Below are 18,363 nucleotides of genomic sequence, written 5' to 3'. Positions count from 1 at the left end.
GCTGGTGAGAATCCAACAAACCGACGCCCAAACAAAATCAATTCATGTACAACAAATGCTGTAGATGTAGATACTAAGGAAATCAAGGGGTGCTGTTTGCTCAGCACGTGGCTCATCATGCGCAGTCCATTTTTCTCGAGGCAGTGAGGCAAATATCTATCCTGTTAATGGAGGCAAAAAAGTCACCATGTGCAGGCAACCTGAGCTACGCGCTGAGCCAAAAAAATTAACTAGCCAATGAAAGCACATACTCTGTTCACATGATTTCAAGATGGCAGCCCCCAACGAAAGTGTCAGCAACGTCGTCAGCGACGACATTTTACTAGAGGTTGTTGGTTGTTTTGTGGTCAGATTTTTCTTGTTTGTCGGTTGCATGATTAAAAAAATTGTTTTGCAAAAATGATTTCAAAAATTTTTGAAATATTGTTTTGCAATTCCTTCTAATGCCTGTGGGCGCTTATCCCGATTTTTGAAATTGGGTGACCAAACGTCATACAAACAAGGATAATCTGGCCACAAATGGACCAGTTTCTCTTCTAAAATATAGTTGCCAACACTTTCGTTGGGGGCCGCCATTTTGAAATCATGTGAACAGAGTAGTATGTGCTTTCATTGGCGAGTTAATTCTTTTGGCTCACCACGTACATGTAGGTCCGGCTGCCCCGCACACGCTGAGTTATTTGTCTTGCAAGGCGAAACAAATCAAACAGGAAAGATATTTGCCTCACGGCCTCGCAAGGCAGAAAAGGCAGCAAAAATTCACCTCACATGGTGAGCTACATGTACGTTCTGAGCAAACAGCCAGGAGTGCATTTTTGCTCAGCAGATAGCTCTCGTGTGCGGCAGGCTTTAGAAAACTTCCCAGAAAAGTTCAAACCAGTATGCTCTCACTAAAAAATGAACAATCACAGTGTTTTAATACTGATGCATGTAGATCACCCACAAGACACTACACATGCTGAACTAATTAAAGATTCCACATGGGTCATCTGTCCAAAGTGTGATATTTTTTTCCCCCTGTCCATGTAACCTTCGGTTACTTTGTAATTTGCAATTCAAGTATCATTAAAAATGACTCTAAACTATTGTTTATTTGTTATTTAGGCAGTTTGCTATTCATAATCACTCTTGGAGGATGACTGCATTCAGGCCTAGGAGTGCATCAGAAAACAAAATCATAGATGTTTAAGGTAACAAGGACAGGAAAAAAAGTGGACCCCAAATTTATACTTATAACACACATGGGCTTACATTACTTCAGGACACTGTGTAGAGTATATCCCTTCGGCTACATGTATGTGTACATGTATGCTGACTGGGCGCAGATAATAAGGAAAGCAGTATATTTGTCCAGCTTTTTCAGGGTAAGGCAGAATACCAGAAAGAATATTTCTTGACGGCAACGACCCCCTGTTGCAGCACTTCAATCTCAATCATCCAGCTCAAACATGACCTCATTGCTTAAAGTTACAGCGCTCTGAGTCCTGTGATCTTGCAGTTCCAGAGGCACTTCCTCGTCCTTTTCACCGTCATTCTGGGATTTATCCTCTTGTTTCATGGACTCTGCTTCTGGTTGGGCTGGATAGTCAACTTGGTCGAGTGGTACCATTTCATCCTTTGCACTGTCATTTTGAGACTTCTCCTCTTGCTGTATAGATTCTACTTCTGGCTGGGCTAAATTCTTGATTTGGTCCTTCTTTGGAGGCTGTTTGTGATGTTTCTTTTGGGCTACGGCGGGATCCCCTGACTTGTCCTCAGTGTGGCTTATGGATGCTGGCAGACTTCCCTCAGATGAGGCAGTGCGGAGAGGATGCCTGGGCTCAAACCATGCCTCCTTCATGCCGCCGTTGTCATCGTCAAATGCCATGGCTTTCTTGGCAGCATTCATCTTCTTCCTTTGCCGCTTGTTGGCTTTGGGTTTCTTCTTCTTACTACTGTCCTGGACCACAGCTGTGCTCTCGCCCCCGCTGGAGTCACTGCTTGTCTGCCGATCCACACAAACCCATTCTGGAAAGACCACCTCCTCTAGGAATTCCTCATCTTCGTCCTCCTCCTCCTGCTGCCTTCCTTTAGCTCCGCCCCGATAGTGGACCTCGGAGTCGCTGCAGGTGCTCTGGTTCTGGGATGTATCTCGGAGCTTTGTGATGAACCGTCGGGGTCTGGGTGGCTGGTGCCTATTGTTCTTACCTTTGGTTTTGCAGGGACTGCTTCGGACCATGGTCTCCACCACGACGTCTTCGCTGAAGCTGACGGACCGCTGGGTCCTGTGGCTGTGGTTGCCGTCCTTGAGGGCGCTTCTCAGGCCAGACGGAGAGCACGGGGTGGAGGGGGTGGAGGGGCTGGAGGTGTCACTACCCGGAGATGAATCCCCATGCTGGAGATCCAGCTTGAGTGAGGCTGCGGTGGTAGACAGCTCTCCTATCACTGCATCTACCACTGTGTCTGTGACAGTGCCAAGTGCCGCGTCCGCTACCTCATCTTCTCTACCCACATCGCCGTTTGTTTTAGCCTGATAGAGGACAAAAGATGTAGTTTTCATAACTTTTCTCTTGACAATCAAGAATTCTGTCCGTCATTCAAGAGACTTTGTATAAATAACCCTTATAAGAAATAATACATGACGACAGGTATAATGTTTCCTTTCCCAATTGCTTGACCAATTACATGTCTTTAATAATTAACTGAATGTTTCCATTGTGAAGTTGGAAATATAATTAACATACTATGAGTGCACTCCCCCCAATCCCCCCCCCCCCCAAACATTCAGTTCATAATAATCTCCCAAACCTTGAAAGAAATCTTTGACAAGCTGACATTCATCAGTCATCTACACCACTGCACCGCAAATTTGTCAAGTTAAAGTAATTTCACTTTACAAGCAATGTCTTATTGTCTTTGACGGTTAATGTTCATTGCAAATTTTTGTTCAACCCCTAACCTTCCCAACTCCATCAAAATCTATCCCCATTTGGGGAAGGGGGGGGGGGGGATTATGGCAGATACGTTACGTGTACCAAGTCACTAAAAATCAATCTACCGGTATAGCAATGGTGGATTTTGTGGTGGATTTCAAGGGATTTTGTCCTGAAACTTTAATATGTCAAGCAGAGTCAGTGATGGATTTTGACGGACTTGGTACTCTACTCCGTAAACTCAGTAGGGTTAATCAACCAGTTAGGGTTAATTGTACTCTTACAATTAAGTAAAAAACAAAAAACAATATACACGTAGAATAAAAATTTCAGTCTTTGACATTGAACCAGTGCCGGGAAATGTCATTTTTAAATTAGGTCAAAGTGTTTAACCCCTTACCCCCGGGTTTTTATGCCTCACTGCACACAGGCTTACATGCATCACTGCACAGTTAGCCTATGCGCAGTAGGGGCAGGGCGGGGGGGGGTTACTGCACAGCCAACCAGCTGTACACAGAGGGCATTCCACGGCTGACCACCGCATTCCGGAGTGTGGCTATAACCATCAGCCGTTGTGAAGGGGTTAACCTTAGGAAAATCGGGCTCCATTCAAATTGGTTGTCTTCAAAAAGTAACAGTCCTACCCTCTTCCCCAACCCACAAATTGGGAATTTTTAAATTAAAGATAAGGACCTCAAAACTTAGCAGATTACCAACACTGCTTTCAATTTTTTGTTTTTCAGTTTGCATTTTTGGCCACTTTTTTTTTTCTGAAGGGGTTGGGGGGATTTCTAAATGTTACTTCATTGGACAAATTTAAATCTTAACTGCAAAAAGTTACCTCCAACTCGATGACCAGCTTATTGTTCGAAGCCTCAATGACACCGCAGTCCATGCCACTGTTGCCAGCAGACCTTGCACGTTTACCTCTGTGTTTCCTTGTCATGTCGCTCAGGTGTTCACGTACATTCTCCTCAGTCAAAAAGAGTTTAGCCTGTAGAGATTAGTGGGAAAACAAAACAACTTTTTACTATAATAATGAGCTCCGGTCCTTCGCTGGGCGCCCGGTAAGCTGGGCGTTCTACCCCGGGAGAACGGGCCTATTGTTGGGTTTAGTTAATCTCTGTCAGAACAGGAGGAACGCGGGCGCTCCCGTCAGAACGGGAAGAATCCTTTTGATCTCTGCCCTAAGCATCACAAATCGTCAAAAACCAACACCGGGGCCAAATTTCACAGACCTACTAAAATAATGTTTTGCAGATTTATGTGCTGAGCATGAATCAGCAGAAGAATTGGTCCCAAGCAAAATACATGCATACATTGTTTGAGGTGTGGCTGGTGACCCGTTTTCTGCTAGGTAAATAATGTTTGGTGCTTATCAACTGAAGTTGTCGCCAGCCTTTGATTGATTATATAACAGAGTGGGATTTGACATCCACGTTACGTACATATTGCAATGAATAAGCCACTGGTTACTGCACATTGTCTTAAATGTGGCTTCTTTGGAAAGAAATACATGTTTTCTTGAGAATGGCTCGTCTCATTTAACTATGCAAACCAACATCCCAGTAGCTTACCAAGAGGCAATTTTAAATTTAAAATTTGTAAAGCTGAAACACTTAGCTTTTAAAAGCAGAATTAATAAATACACGTGACTGTATGCTCTGGAACAATTAGGCCCTACTTTTACTTCTACACAAATTGGACTGCATTTAGACATGTACATGTATGAGGGAGTCCAACCTTTAAATACAATACAGTTTCAGCATCATACTTTGTTGTTCAAAACTGAAGAAATTACGTGCACTCTTTACAAAATTTGTCGATTCCAATTTCCGGCTCTTTTTGGTACAGCTTAACATGATTTTCAGTTACATATAATTATGTAGATATTAATTATAATCTGTAATCCTGACAGATTTATAAGTTTTCCTAATTATTAGGCCCTATATGTTTAAATGATAAGATGTAAACACTATAATAACGGAATTCAGGATGAACTCAAAGTGGAAATTCATTGGCTCTTCAAATGTTAATCATCATCGCTATAGTATAGAGTGCAAGAGGTGTGTAATTATATTCACGTATTGATCGTTCATGAGTTGATCGTTCAAAAGTTATCAACCAGGAAGCAGGCTTTTGCCCTCGAAGTGGCTGTTCACCCGCAAAGCCTAAGGCCAAAAAAAATAAGTCTCCGGTTTCTGGTATGGAGCTTGTCCAAAAAGTGGTGCGGCGACGCGGCTTTTTTTTTTTTACCTGACTTTTTTGCTTCAAATGTCGGCTGATGACTGCAAATGGTGCCTGACTAAACTCAGTGCAAATATATGGGAGTCCAGAGAGGCCACATAAAGCTTATCCTCGATCATAACCCCATCTAAAAACAAGTTAAAATTGTGCAGTAGCAGGATTCCAGTCAAACCAGTGAGTTTGGCGGTTTTGAGACATCATCTTTCATTGAAAAAAAAAAACTTTTTCATTTTGCCGACGCGCATGGCTACGGCGACGCGCGCGCATACCAGAAACCGGAAACTTTTTTTTTTTGGCCTAATGCACCATCCCCAGGATAGGTAGCGAAGCCACCTACCCAAAAAGGAGGGGGGGGGGGGGGGGCGAGGCAAAGCTTTGAATTATTATAGCTCCACCTGATAGTACTATTCGGGTCACGACTGGGTCAAAAACATCGAGGATTCAAATGCAACAATTTCACAATTTGTCAAATTCTTTTGGGGTATAAACAGACCACACATTAGGAAAGTACAGGTGTAATGTATACATCACGTACATTATGGTTTTGCAATTACTTCCGTACCCTTTGTCCCAACTTTTCACAGATTGAGACAGCAACTGCTTCCTCCTCAAACTGCAGTGTTGAAAACCACAAGCCACTAGAATTGTGCCTGCTGCAACTATCAACCAAGTTCTACATGTGCCTTACAAACCACTGAATTCTCTACATCACATTCAGAGTCATAAAGAACTGCATATTGTTAAGAGTTGACGTTGACAAAGTTTCAATGTAAAAAAAGCAAAAACACCAACTACCAGTCAGCACTAGAAACTTGTTCAACACAGAGCTATTCTTGACACAACTCTATTGTAGCTGTCGCAGGTTTGTGGGTGTGTGTGTCGTTGACCCAGCCATGTGTGACACTACGTATGACTGATGATATTGTACTTTTCCACGGATTGTGTTTGTCCGCCGGTTGTAAATCCAGCACTTCCAATCAATGCATTAACATAAACATGTAGGAAGCTCAAAGGTCATTTAGTCATATTTTGCATACTCTGTCATGCTGATATGGAAGGATAAGCTACACACAACACGTATGATGTGAATCAACAGGAAACGATTATATTGCCATAATTTTAGACTTGGACCATTTTTTATGCGTATACTTTAGAACAACTAAGCTTAAAGGGAATATACATCATTGGCTTTTGCTGTAATTTTCAGAAATGAACTATTTGAGGGGTTAGTATAATAGATCAAATATTGTTACACTGACATGTTTGAAGTTTTGTGTTCGTAAATGCTGGAAAAACCAAGAAAAACAAAACTGCTCAAGTAGTCTGCTTCCCCGACTCCACTAAATATAAAATGGATCAATTTAGAGATGCCGGAAAATTGTAATGTAAGGGTACCAGTCTAGCTGGCTTGCACCTGTTCATGAACAAGTAACCAATAGCGAACCAAATGTTGACTGAATTAATGGTGAATTTGGAGCAGTAGTTAAAAAATAGTTAGGTTTTTCCAACGGTGGTCGGAAAAATACAAAAATACCATTTTCTTGAAAATGACTTCACACCAGGTGCCATAAGTTTACAGGATGCTTTAGACTGTTATTTACCAACATCCTATTAAGGTATTTTATAAAAACTTGGTAGTTTTATTTTTCGATGTTTGCAAATGTTGTATATTCCCTTTAAAGGGCTCATGCAATGTAATATTTTTAATGGAACCTTGAAAATACAAACTTGTCTTTGTGTCCTATTTAACCTCATTTTCAATTTTCGTTTTGCCATTTTCAAGGGTATTTTGGTGCCTTTTTGACTTTTATACTGATGAATATTTCCATATTCATGAGCTAAAGTGTGATTTTATTTCAGGCAGAGACCTCAATGTTACAGCTATTTCAGCACCAAAAGTTGCCAGAATTTTGGATATTTTGCTGTCACAAATTTTCTTTTCTTTGGTGATTTGTTGTGGAACTTGTGTCAGACACAAAATGTTTTCAATGAGCAAATGTTTGGGTTCACAATTTGAACAGAAATCCCCTAAACTGAACATGCAAAAGCATGGGCAATTTTTACATATGTAAAGAGGTCCACTTTTCAATACAATTAACCAAAAAGGGATGTCAAATAGTTTTAATACATGTTAAGGGGAGTAGAAAGTTAAAAAGTTGAAAATGTGAAATTCATATTACGGCATGGAATACGCTCAATTGGGCTACAAAACGCATTTTAAACGAAATGATATTAAATGGAAAGAGCATTTTAAAGGAGAAAATAAACATCAACACAACCATCCTTTAAAAACTGGGCATTTTTGTGTAATTCTTGCGAGAATCCTGCGAGAACGAACTTCAGGGGTCACAATTTCGTCCCGAAAAATCAAGCTGTTCAGTGCTAGTTGTGACTCCAGCCATACAGTGTTGGCCTTCTGCAGACGTATAACAAACAACATTTGCGCATTGGTGCTGTGTGTAATTTGTGTGACACACACAACGTGTATCGTACATTGAATGAAAACAGCAGGAAAAATGTATGCGTACTCCGTTTTGTCCGATGTAAACAACCAGGTTTTTGTTCATTGTAAACATCCTTTTAGCAGGTTAAAGGGAATATACAACATTTGCAAACATCGAAAAATAAAACTACCAAGTTTTTACGAAATACCTTACTAGGATGTTGGTAAATGACAGTCTAAAGCATCCTGTAAAATTATGGCACCTGGTGTGAAGTCATTTTCAAGAAAATGGTATTTTGTATACATTTCCAACGGTGGTCGGCCGACCACCGTTGGAAAAACTTAACTTTTTTTCAACTACTGCTCCAACTTTACACTTTTTTTCAGTCCAAATTTTGTTTGCTATTGGTTAGATGTTCATATGAACGGGTGCAGGCCAGCTAGACTGGTTCCCTTACCTTACAATTTTCCGGCATCTATAAATTGATCCATTTTATCTTTAGTGGAGTCAAGGAACCAGACTTCTTGAACATTTTTGTTTTTCTTGGTTTTTCCAGCATTTTCGAACACAAAACTTCAAACATGTCAGTTTAACAATATTTCAGTTTAACAAATAGTTCATTTCTGAAAATTACAGCAAAAGCCAATGGTGTACATGTACATTCCCTTTAAAGGGAAAATACAACATTTGCAAACATCAAAAACTAAAACTACCAAATTGTTTTAAAATACCTTGCTGGACTGTTAGTGAATGACAGTGTAAAGCATCCTGTAAAATCATGGCACCTGGTATACTGTCATTTTCAAGAAAAGTGGTATTTTTGTATCAATTTCCAACGCTGGTCGGCCGACCAGCGTTGGAAAAAAACTGGCTTTTTTTCAAATACTGGCCCCAATTGACCATCACATTTGTTTGCAATCGATTATACACCTATGAACGGGTACAAGCCAGCTAGACTGGTTCCCTGACCTTACAATTCCCCAATGTACATAAACTGCTCTGTTTCTTCTTAAATGGAGTCAGGGAACCAGACTACAGGAACAGTATTGTTTTTCTTGGTTTTTATAGATTTCTCGAACCCAAAACTTCAAAAAAGTCAGTGTAACTATATTTGCTATGTACTACATGTACCAACCCCCCAATTCCATCCATTTCTGAAAATTACAGCAAAAGCAAATGATGTATGTATTCCCTTTAAAGCCCTTTTACTGTTATAAAAAAAAAGAATTATTTACTGCAAAACACTCCAGCATCCAATATCGATTGCTGCATGCCAATTTTAACTAGCACTCTTTGTGCAACTTTTCACCGGTGCAGCACGCAGTTGCAGCTGGCAGTTTCAAATATTGGAATATACAGTCTCCAGTAATCCAAGACTGAATTATTGGAAAAAGGACAGCCCTATACACGCTATTTGAATAAAAAACGAAGGAGACAGCCCCCCTCCCCTTTTTCTTTTCCCAATATGGTGACTTTTTTAAGACGGTGAATGGATTCTGCCATTTTTCTCGACAGTTTTACTGATGCAGAATTGTGTCCAAAGGAGCCGTCACCCTTTCTACATACATGTAGCTACAATTTTGTTAGAAACACGTAAAAAGACGATACATTGACAAAATTTGCAACATATATTGCAAACGTATGAATTAAAAGCAGACAGGGGCAAGAAAGTGGTTTATTTTTTATTTGGCCCAACAACATCCCCCAAATGAGACCCTGTTCCCTGCCAAATGGTTACGCTAAGTGTTTTGCAAATGTACTAAGCGGTTGAGTCTGACGTTCACCCTACCTCCTCGCTGTGAGATGGTTAAAGGTAAAAAATGGTCTGGCTCTTTCTGGATGAAGAGGTTTACCTCCATCTCATATAAAACTGGGACCTTGAGTACTGAAAAAACATGCAAAGCAAAACCAGGCAAACTTTACCCCCTCTTTAGCCATGTTAGCCGACAAAATTTCCCAAAATTTTCATGAGGCAAAGACGAAGTCCTTAGTATTTCATCAACCAAGTTGGAAGTCTCAATTCAATTTTTAAAGGAGACTTTTCTTCAATATTTTGTACCTGAGAAGGAAGTCAAGTGATATCAAATAGAGGCCAAAGGCTGGACTGGTACATGTCCAACCATGGTCCAACTGTTTGAAAATATTGACCTCTTCGTTAGTCTGGTGGCTGACTTTGGAGAAATGTGTAGAAATAGAGACCAGTACCAGACATGCCAGATGTTTCTTTTGGCACAGTTGATTGAAGACTAGTACTGAAGAGGTGTTGGACTGGTTGTTTCAGGTGCCAGTCTTTTTTCTTGTGTTGCATGTTTTCAATACCTTAAGTTTTACGACTCTCATATATACAGTATTAAGAGTTCCAAATTTTAGGCCTAGCTTACCTCCAAGTCACTGAGGGATGGTCCAGCCTTGAATTGAGACCATTCTCCACGGGAGGCTGATGCTTTGTGCAGGAGAAGAACGGCTTCTGTTTGTTGCACGTCCATCTCCATTCCTTCAAGTTGGCATTGGGGCTCAAACACCACACACAATGAGTAGGGCAGGGTCACTGTTTCTGTTTATCCAAAAAGAAAACAAGGGAGAAAATTTAGAGACATTTATTGTTAAACTGTTAGGTTTCAGGCTCAGTGCATGAACCCATCTTCCCAAATCCTACAAAATCCTCTTTGCAAAACGGAGGATTTTGCAGGATTAAGGTTATGGCAAAAATGTGCAGCTGATTAGGCCCCCAAAAAATTTGTTCTGCTTCCGATTACATGGCATTTGAAACTAGGGTAGGTAGGTAGAGATTTTTTTAAATTTTTTTTTGCAACTTTTTTTGTATACTATCATATGGAGGTATCTACATGTACCGGTAGTCAAGGGTAAAAGGTAGTAATTGATGATTTTCGGGGGTTTTCTCTCATTTTCCCCAAAAAATATATTGGAAGGGGCTGTCAAAATAGGTTAGGTAGGATAACCGGAAGCAGAACTATTACTTTTTTTTGCCTTATGGAGGATGCACCTGTGTCAAGATCTTGGGCCGGACCTTGTGTTATTCATGCTCAGCCGTGCACACCTTTAGCCCTAGATTATACTTGAAATCCTTCGCACTGCTCCAGGATGTCACTGGCTCTGCCTCAACACATTATTAGTGATTGCCTGTGATTTTGCAGGATTGAGGCAGTGGTCACCACTCATGGGAGGATTGAGGGTGTATGCCTTTTTTTTTTTTACATGGAGGCAGTTGAAGGATTTTGCAGGACTGAGGTTGCATCCTAGCAAGGATAGTAATCCTAGCAATCCTAGGGAGTTAGGGTTAAGAAACGTCTTTGTCTGCCGATGCATTATTATATCTGCAACGCCAGAGACGTTTTTTTTTGTTTACAGAGCAATTGTGATATTTTGACATAAAACAGAATATCAAAAGTGTGGGGAAATAAACAAATATAAGAACTCTGGCAATGTCATCGTCAACACAATATCAATTAAATACACTATAAATCTGCAGTCTTATGAGCAATTAAATGGCATATTTTGAACTGTGTAATTGCACTCAAATTAATTCCTTACATTTTTACAGTGTATTCAATCCCCCGCAAACAAAGAAGAAGCACGGGGTATATATGTTTTTAACAACTATGCCTCCAGGATAGCGGTATACATATGTTGAGCGAGTTTGTTGCTTCAAACGAGCAAAATGCACAAATTACAAATGATGGACTACACCTTTAAAGAAATTGACTGACTAAACCAAAGGCCATCATAAAACAGTATTTATAATACCTCCATTGACGATGAATTTGCTTTGGAATTTGAGTGATACTGTTGTTTTGTCATCAGAAATCTGTTTGTGAAGATTATCTGCATCTATTTTGGCCACTTGCAGAATGAACGATGCAGTTTCATCATCTTGCCTGAAGGTGTAATCTGGGCACTGTTCTGCATCACTTTCCATCTTAGTCGGAACATTTTGCGAAGCTACGCTATGTATGTCGTCGGAACTTGTGCTTTCCCTGCTCTCCTCTATGCCATTTTGCTGTGGAGTTCCTTCTTCTTGACTTGGCTGCACGTCTTGACGGTTTTGATTTTGCGTCCCTTCCTTATCATTTGCAGCTTCACTCCTAGAACAAGTTCTTGACTCATCGACCGAGTTGCTGGGGCCTTCCTCATTGGGAGAATCACCTTCATGGTTGGTTGTTTTACTTTTCACTTCACCTTCCACAGAAGTTTCACTAGGTGCTTGGTCCAGATCACCGTTCTGCTGGATTTCTTCCACAAGAGAGACATTCTGTGGCTCAGGGGCAAAGGTCGGAAGCTTCGGGATCTCTGGGGGCAGGACCGGAAGGGTGATGGTCAGGCAGGACTTGCTTTTGTCGAACTTTGCAGCTCCTTTTTCCTCATCGACAGGATAAGGAAGAACCAGATCAAGCTTGTACGATGCTGGCTTCTGACACTCCAGGACAACCTGCTTCTGGAAGACATCCAGCTGCACCGTCGCTATCGACTTCAAGAGAGGCAGCTGTATCTTGAGAACGAGTTCTTGAGGCCTGGTGGTTGGCATGGAGTCGGGAGCATTGGTGAAATGCTGCATGTCAAAATGGCCCCTATGGATGATGCTGTACTTGGGTTCAATGGGACCAGATGGGTCCTTCTTGCTGGTTGCATTGCGGGATCCTGAAATCTTTGTTGCCGACTTGGCTGGAGGATTGCTTTCTCCCTTCTGGCTCTCATCAACTCCTTTGTAAGGATAATCTATGTTGAAATCCTTCAAGGCATCGGTTTCACCCGACGGCCCAGTTTTACTTTTAGTCCGTATCACGGTTGGCCTCGGCTGTCCCTTAAATTTCAACTTGGTGAGTTTTTTCACATTTGATCGATCCAGTTTAACACCAAGATTGGATTCAATGGAATCGAGCACAGTGTCGTCCATCAGCTTCACAAATCTTTTATCTTTCTCTGCAGCTTGGAAACAATCGGGATGAAACACACAATCGTATACCATACAATTCCCCCCTCCCTTGTCAAGATCTTCTCTGGCAGGTGCAAGGCTGTGCGGCACCGACCACTGCGTGCCAACCTCGCCGTTGTCACGCCGTACATCTGTAGCAGTTGGCTTGGCCACCTTATCGCTCCTGCACACGTTGATGAACGCCTTCTGTTCCCCATTCACGTTTGTTTTGATCACGTATCCAGGCTCGGGGTGAACGAACACCACATCGGTGCCGCGATTTTTCTCCAACTGAGAAATTTCCTCCTCGTATTTCTTTCTGTTTTCGGGATCAGATATTTCTTGAGCATATTCGAAAAAGAGCTGCCTGAATTTCTCGTCTTTTAGAGCCTTGGAGATACGCTCAACTTCTTCGGGAGTCACATCCAGGTCCCCAGACGACGCCATGTTGATGTTGTATGATACGTTTGGATACAGAATTAAGTACACGCTACTAACGTTGCAATCATACAACAGTCGTTGAACAGTATCGACGCGCCATATCGCATAGTTCTTCGAAAAAGGTTCAATAGGTGGCGCACTTTCTATGTTGTTTCTAGAAACTTCGCGAGATGTCTGATTCATGAAATAGCCACAGGATTTCTTTTGGAAAATGCACCAGTTTAGCTGAGCACGGCGGCCGGTCACGCGTAGTCATTATTATTTTGCCTACACTGCGGTGCAAACCTACATTGTACAATACAATTTCCATAGCAAGTGCTAAAAGCCCATACTTCAAAATTCTTTTTAAAATACTCAGAACTCTTACAGGTATTTAAGCTGCACAGAAAAATGATAATCAAAATGTCATCTTTCATAACAAAATTCTTTTAATTTTTTGGTGGGTTGACCATTGACTTTTCGAGCAATTCTCACTCGAAGATGACCTCTATTTTTTTCCAATTAAAGCGGAAAAGTAGCCATAAAAACGATCCCTAAAACATGGCAAAATAGTGCCACTTTCGAGCCCACTGACATGAAATGGTAGAGTAACGGCGAAATTGTGAGCAGTCATTCTGTGGGTATATACACACCGGTATTAAATAAACCCATCCGCCGAGCTCTCAAAGTAGAGAGTTCTGCCAGAGCCATTGAAATTGGGGAATTGAAGAAAATGGCAAGGAATAAGTGGCCCGGACTTGGCTGGGCATGATTCCGTGCATTTTGGATGTAATTGCCAAAGTGAGAAAACCCAAAAATTCCTTCCTCGAGACGAATTCAGACAGAAAATGTGAAAAGTCGAGTCGCACCCAAGCCTTGAACCTTGGGTCCGGGTTGCTGCATCACATAAGCAGAAATAGGCCGCCTAATTTCATATCGTGACAAACCTGTAATACAAAAGAAGTCGGTACGCGTTTATCATATCTGACTAGGTCGCACAAAACGAGACTTTTCAGTTTGACGACACTATAATAGTCCGCCCTACAGTTTCTTGAAAATGGAGTTTTGGTGTCAATCTATAACGTTTCAAAAAGCCAGTTTTGTTTTTGGGGAACAGTGGGACTCTCGCTGTTTGCTACGACGGACAATGGGAGGTACCTAATTTGTTTAACGTTGTAAGCCCGGCTTTTGTTTAGGGAACACGCAGTCTCTTGCCGTTTCCTTCGATGGACCATGGGAGATACCATTTCGTTTCTACTGCCAAATGAAGCACGTGGAGAAAAATAGGTTTTACGAATAGAAAATGGTAGATTACTTTAATCTGAACGTCAGTACATCATGAACCACTTCCAACTGTTAATGAAAAAGGTCTTGAAAAAAGCTGAATTTAAGAACGCACTTTAGCATATTTATGTAATGCATGAAGGTAAAACGATGATCACATCTGACTAAGTTGCACAAAACGAGCGTTTTCAATTTGATGACAACACAGTTTCTCTTCAGTGGAGTTTTTGTGTCAATCTTACTTTTCAAAAAGCCAGTTTGGCTGAGGAGTATCAAACACGCCAATCTTCTTTTAATTGACTGTCTGAATGCAACATTATTCTCTGGGGCAGGGTATTCGGTTCATCTCTGCATGAGCTTGCCATTCGCTCATGAGTTCACAGCAGTGAACTTCTGACGGTGCCGCGCCGCCCTGTGAAGCTTCCGCTAACCGCATAATCCTTTCACCGCCGACTTGTGTTGCCACTCACCAGCCAGGGGGTACAGGTACAAGTCAGGGGCGGTACTTTGGTCTCTTTTTCTCAATCAGTCCTGATTAGGTTACACAAGCCTTGTGATTGTCAACTTGTCATTCGATTGCAGATTCTCATCTGTGAAGACACCTCAATTATTCTGCTCTGTTCCCTTGTAATTCAAGTTTATCAATCCGAGTCCTTATACCATGGATTTCAAGATCGCTTGCGCTTTGAACCTGTCCCCTGAGTTGGTATGGTTTAGTCGTCAGTCCTACGACGAAGAGTTATCATCATCATCCGACTGTGGGCCCAATGGTTGGCCGTGTCACTACGGCGGATACTTCCCTGAGATGCCGCACGACCTGGGCAGTGACGGAACTCAGTCTCCGGGACGTGACGACACCGATGATGAGGCAGAGAATGTCAGAGATGACTTCTCTCTCCGTCTCTTCGATCTGGAGAAGGTTATCCGAGATGTACATGATTTCGGTGAGTGCAAATTTTCTATGTAGATTTAATCCCCCAGTTTTGTATTTTGATTTTCTGCTCCCAAAAGAAGGCCTAAATTGTGGAATTTTGGGTCATTCTTAAAATGTGTACTGCCAGCCTGATGTATCTTATGTTGTTTCAAATTTCGTACTGCATTTCATTAAGTTTTCAGCTCAATGATGTCGTTTAAGTGCCAAAAGTATGCACAATTATGGAATCAAAATTTTGCATCACTGTCACGTCTACGTTCTGCGTTTTAAAATTTCATATGTATTTTTTCATTCATATATTTTTTTGGTTGGTATTTTCAGGTGACCAGATGGACGATCATCAGCCAGCATCTCCTGTGCATTGCCAGCTACCGCTTCCCGTCAGGCCCTCTGTCAGCCCAAGCTACCTACCCTCTCCAACATCATCATCACCGGACTGCAACTCGCTAGCCTCCTTGATGGAGACCAGCTACCCGTCGTCACCGAACCTCCACAGCCCTTCTCCCTTCCCTGAGCTGATGATCGCTACCTCCCCAGTCCAGATGGAGACGCTTCTCACTCCCGTGACAGTCTCCACTCTCCGGACATGTTCGCCGGTTGAATAGTACTGATTAAAAGGCATTACAGCCATGCACTTCATCTACGCTTAATTGTAAATACTTGGGACTCATGTAGATACAAACATCATTAAATTATAACCATTTTCATTTTGTTAATGATATAGGCCTAATGTTGGTAATAAGTTTTCTTTTTGTTTGGTTGCAACAGCCATTAAGCCGTGGAACTTTGGTCCACGATTGGAATTCGCAACAGAAAGATATTTACCTCAACCATACAATTGTCTTAAAAGACTGATAATGTACGTTATTTGAGCATTGTAAATACTACTTTGTGAATAATAAAATCGAAAAGAAAACTGTCCGTTAAAAATCTGTGTTTGTTTCGTTTTGTTTTTCGTCATGATGTAACCACATTTTGTGCAAACTGAGATAAAAAGTTAGTTTGCCATCCTATAATTTAAAATGGAGGGGTAAAGTTAATGAAATGTTTTTAGCTATACTGCCTCCTCCTCTCTCTTATTTGGGGCTTGGATACACCTGTTGGTTCGCAATTAACTTTGTCGATCACCTCAAGTTATTATATAACAAACAACTATTTTCAACCAATTTCAGAGTAAGTAAATTTGTAACAAAAAAGAGGGAGGGTTTGCTTCGATGGACCATGGGCGATACAATTTCGCTTCTGCTGCCACATAAAGCTGTGGGGAAAACGGTTGTGTAAAAAGATGATCCCGTGGTCCATCGAAGGAAACAGCAAGAGACTGACTGTTCCCCAAACAAAAGTTGCGTTTAAATCCTGAGACCGGCGAACAAGGGGAAGTCACATAAATGGAAGGCTCATATCCTTTTCTTGGTAGGCCCTATAATTGCTGACAAACTTATAATACAAAATTTAATCATATCTTACTTCGTCGCACAAAACGAGCCTTTTTAGTTTAACGACACTAGTCGTCGGCCCTACAGTTTCTTATCAATTGAGTTTTGGTGTCAATATAACTTTCCAAAAAGCCAGTTTTGTTTTGGGGAACAGTGGGTATCTCGTCGTTTGCTTCCACAGACCATAGGAGGTACCTTTGTTAGTTTATATGACGTTGTAAGCCTGGCTTTTGTTTAGGGAACACTCATGTTTTTAGTCTCTTGCCGTTTCCTTCGATGGACCATGGGAGATACCATTTCGTTTCTACTGCCAAATGAAGCATGTGGGGGAAAATAGGTTTTACGACTGACTGTTCCCCAAACAAAAGTTGCGTTTAAATCCTGAGACCGGCGAACAAGGGGAAGTCACATAAATGGAAGGCTCATATCATTTTCTTGGTAGGGAGAGAGAGATGTAGCAAGGGGCGTCATAGGGAAATTACCCTTTTAACTATTAGCATTATCTTGCATCACCTCAAGTTATTACATAACAAACAACTATTTTCAAACAATTTAAGAGTATATATAAGCAATTTTTTAACAAAAAGAGGGAGGGTTTGCTGCGATGGACCATGACAAAAGTTGCGTTTACATCCTGAGACCAGCGAACAAGGGGAAGTTACATGGATGGAAGGCTCATATATATAGTTTTCTTGGTTGGGGTATACGTTCATAATGACGTGAGGGAGGGAGAGATGTAGCAAGGGGCGTCGATAGGGAAATTACCCTTTTACGTGCGAGTAACTGGTTGATTTTTGACATTATTAGCAACGAATCGTGAGAAGTTGGCCCAGTGGGAAATGACATGAAAATTATATTATAATTCTTTGCTCGCGGATAGAAAGTCACTTTCTTTCCCATCTTCTCGTTTAGACGCAAAAATATCGGAAACAGTTGAATTCTGCGGGGAAAATAGTATAATTGGGCCAGAAAAAGAAAACATGCCAAAGTTTAATTGGAAAGGCGAAAACACTGAATTTGGATTTTGAAACTTCTTTTCTTTGCCACATACGATAAACCTATTTACAGGTCAGTGTTATTCGGTCTGGAATGTACGATTAATCAGCATACGTCAGAAGTTCAGTGAGGTTAATTCATGCATGGACGGCACGCTAAGAGATGAACCGAAAACCCTGCTCTAGAAGAACGCTGCATTCAGATTGTCAATTAAAAGAATGCGTTTTTGATACTCTTCAGCCAAACTGGCTTTTTGAAAAGTAAGATTAACACAAAAACTCCACTGAAGAGAAACTGCGTTGTCATCAAATGGAGGCTCGTTTTGTGCGACTTAGTCAGATATGATAAACTTGGTTTACCAGTTTGTAAGTTTGTTAGTTATAATGTGAAAAAATAGTAGGCGGCCTAATATGCTTTAATAAAATAAACAAACTAAACCATAATCCATGTGCATGAAAAACCGTGTTCGCTTAAGTGCGTTCTTACATTCAGTTTTTTTCCAAGACCTTTCTCATTAACGGTCCGAAGTGAGTAAACACTGATGTTAAGTACAAAATATACCAGTTTCTATTTATAAAAACTGTTTTCCCCACAAATTCATTTGGCAGCAGAAGCGAAATGTTATCTCCCATGGTCCAGCAAACGGCAAGAGACTGCAAGAGACATTCCAAACAAAAGTTGCGTTATACATCCTCAGGCCAGCGAACAAGGGGAAGTTAAAAACAAAAGGAACAAACAAAGTTTGTAAGTGCCTTTTTTT

General features: G+C 41.2%; 2 protein-coding genes across 2 annotated transcripts; one reads left to right on the top strand and one right to left on the bottom strand.

Moving 5' to 3' along the window:
- Positions 1–1,154: 1,154 nt before the first annotated feature.
- Positions 1,155–13,022, bottom strand: LOC119740836 (protein kintoun-like). The gene is made up of 4 exons (XM_038216286.1): positions 11,369–13,022; positions 9,985–10,157; positions 3,754–3,906; positions 1,155–2,509 (listed from the first exon to the last, which is right to left on the bottom strand). The coding sequence occupies exons 1-4, from the start codon at positions 12,978–12,980 to the stop codon at positions 1,430–1,432; spliced, it is 3,018 nt and encodes a 1,005-aa protein (XP_038072214.1). The 5' UTR covers positions 12,981–13,022; the 3' UTR covers positions 1,155–1,429.
- Positions 13,023–14,824: 1,802 nt separating this feature from the next.
- Positions 14,825–15,888, top strand: LOC119742057. Its single transcript, XM_038218074.1, has 2 exons — positions 14,825–15,181; positions 15,493–15,888. Exons 1-2 carry the CDS (start codon positions 14,899–14,901, stop codon positions 15,774–15,776), a joined length of 567 nt encoding a protein of 188 aa, XP_038074002.1. The 5' UTR covers positions 14,825–14,898; the 3' UTR covers positions 15,777–15,888.
- Positions 15,889–18,363: the final 2,475 nt, after the last annotated feature.

Source organism: Patiria miniata, unplaced genomic scaffold (genome assembly GCF_015706575.1).
Source record: "Patiria miniata isolate m_02_andy unplaced genomic scaffold, ASM1570657v1 HiC_scaffold_5, whole genome shotgun sequence".
In the NCBI taxonomy this organism is placed as follows: Eukaryota; Metazoa; Echinodermata; class Asteroidea; order Valvatida; family Asterinidae; genus Patiria; species Patiria miniata.
The sequence above is the reverse complement of the archived record's forward strand: the minus strand, read 5'-3'. Positions and strand labels throughout refer to the sequence as shown.